Here is a 1,829-nt window from a genome sequence, read left to right as displayed (position 1 = left end):
ACCCTGGGCAAGGAGCCTCGAGCCCCCAGGCCCTGCCCTGAGGCGTCAGCTGTGCCCCAGCAGTGCCCATGGCCTGTCCCTGCTGCAGCCCCAGCACTGCCACCCCCAGCACTGGCAGCGACCCCGAGAGCACTCAGGCCCTACAGCAACACGAGGGGCAGCAGGGCAGCGGGGCAGTGGCACGGGAGCAGCACTGGCAACACCAAGTGCTGCTGCTCCTTGCCACAGCTGCTGTGCCACCCCTGATCTGCCCCAGCTGTGCACACAGACATTGCTGCTGCAGCTCCACAGAAGGGAACAAAAGGGGATCTCTGGTGAAAACATGGCTGGGAGATCCTTTAGTTTGTTTAAAGCCACTGAGAGCAGAGCTCCTCATTGGCACAGGCTGTGACTCAAAGATATGGAAACAAACACAATAAGAAATGGCACAAACAATGACCTTTATTTTTGGTAAGAATAAAAAAAGTAATATAGAGGGAAAAAAAAACCCACAAGCAAACCACAAGAACAATCAAGGATGACTCATATAATAAGTGATTTCCAGAAACTGGCAACAACTTCGCTATTTCTGAAATCGTCCAGTCATCAGTCTCCACACTACAGCCTTGAGCTCCTGGCTCCTGAGGCTGTAGATGAGAGGGTTCAGTACTGGAGGCACCACTGAGTACAGAACTGACACTGCCAGATCCAGGGATGGGGAGGAGATGAATGAAGGCTTCAGGTTGGCAAAAATTACTGTACTTACAAACAGGGAGACCACAGCCAGGTGAGGGAGGCATGTGGAAAAGGCTTTGTGCCGTCCCTGCTCAGAGGGGATCCTCAGCACAGCCCTGAAGATCTGCACATAGGAGAAAACAATGAACACAAAACAACCAAACCCTAAAGATAAACTAACCACAATAAGCCCAAGTTCTCTGAGGTAGGTGTGTGAGCAGGAGAGCTTGAGGATCTGTGGGATTTCACAGAAGAACTGGCCCAGGGCATTGCCATGGCACAGGGGCAGGGAAAATGTATTGGCTGTGTGCAGCAGAGCATTGAGAAAGCCACAGGCCCAGGCAGCTGCTGCCATGTGGGCACAAGCTCTGCTGCTCAGGAGGGTCCCATAGTGCAGGGGTTTGCAGATGGACACATAGCGGTCATAGCTCATGACGGTGAGGAGGGCAAGCTCTGACCCAAGGAAGAAGACAAATAGAAAGAGCTGTGCAGCACATCCTGAGTAGGAGATGTCCCTGGTGTCCCAGAGGGAATTGTGCATGGCTTTGGGGACAGTGGTGCAGATGGAGCCCAGGTCAGTGAGGGCCAGGTTGAGCAGGAAGAAGAACATGGGGGTGTGCAGGCGGTGGTTCCAGGCTACGGCGCTGATGATGAGGTTGTTGGCCAGGAGGGCAGCCAGGGAGATGCCCAGGAAGAGGCAGAAGTGCAGGAGCTGCAGCTGCCGTGTGTCTGCGAATGGCAGGAGAAGGAATTGGCTGATGGAGCTGCTGTTGGACATTTTCTGTCTCTGGGCACGGGGACCTGTTCATGGAGGAGAGAGTCACAAGTCAAGAGAGACTTTCCTGAGCAATGTCCAAGCCCTTTCTCCCAGCCCTGCCCCTCCCACTCTGTGTCACCCAATTTCCCTTTTCTCAGAGCTCTTCCTCCAGCCCCATGCCTGGAGCTCTGCTGGGATCTGGCCCTGTTGCTGTGACAAGCAGTGGCTCTGCCCATGGACACTGAGGAGTCAGCTCTGCTCTGCAGCAGTTTGGTCATGGCAACGGGGGACAGGGACCAGTCCTGGGTTTGACTTCGTCAGACCAAACTGCCCCTAAGGCAGAGGAGCTTGGCAGCAT

General features: G+C 54.6%; 1 protein-coding gene across 1 annotated transcript; it reads right to left on the bottom strand.

Annotated features, from left to right (window-relative positions):
• Positions 1 to 431: 431 nt before the first annotated feature.
• LOC146421918 (olfactory receptor 14J1-like) lies at positions 432 to 1,492 on the bottom strand. The gene has a single exon (XM_085046898.1). It carries the CDS (start codon positions 1,490 to 1,492, stop codon positions 563 to 565), a length of 930 nt encoding a protein of 309 aa, XP_084903024.1. The 3' UTR covers positions 432 to 562.
• Between the last annotated feature and the right edge of the window lie 337 nt (positions 1,493 to 1,829).

The sequence above is a fragment of the Lichenostomus cassidix genome, unplaced genomic scaffold (genome assembly GCF_008360975.1).
Source record: "Lichenostomus cassidix isolate B80296 unplaced genomic scaffold, HeHo_3.0 HiC_scaffold_46, whole genome shotgun sequence".
NCBI classification, from domain to species: domain Eukaryota; kingdom Metazoa; phylum Chordata; class Aves; order Passeriformes; family Meliphagidae; genus Lichenostomus; species Lichenostomus cassidix.
This window is presented reverse-complemented; position numbering and strand designations above follow the sequence as displayed.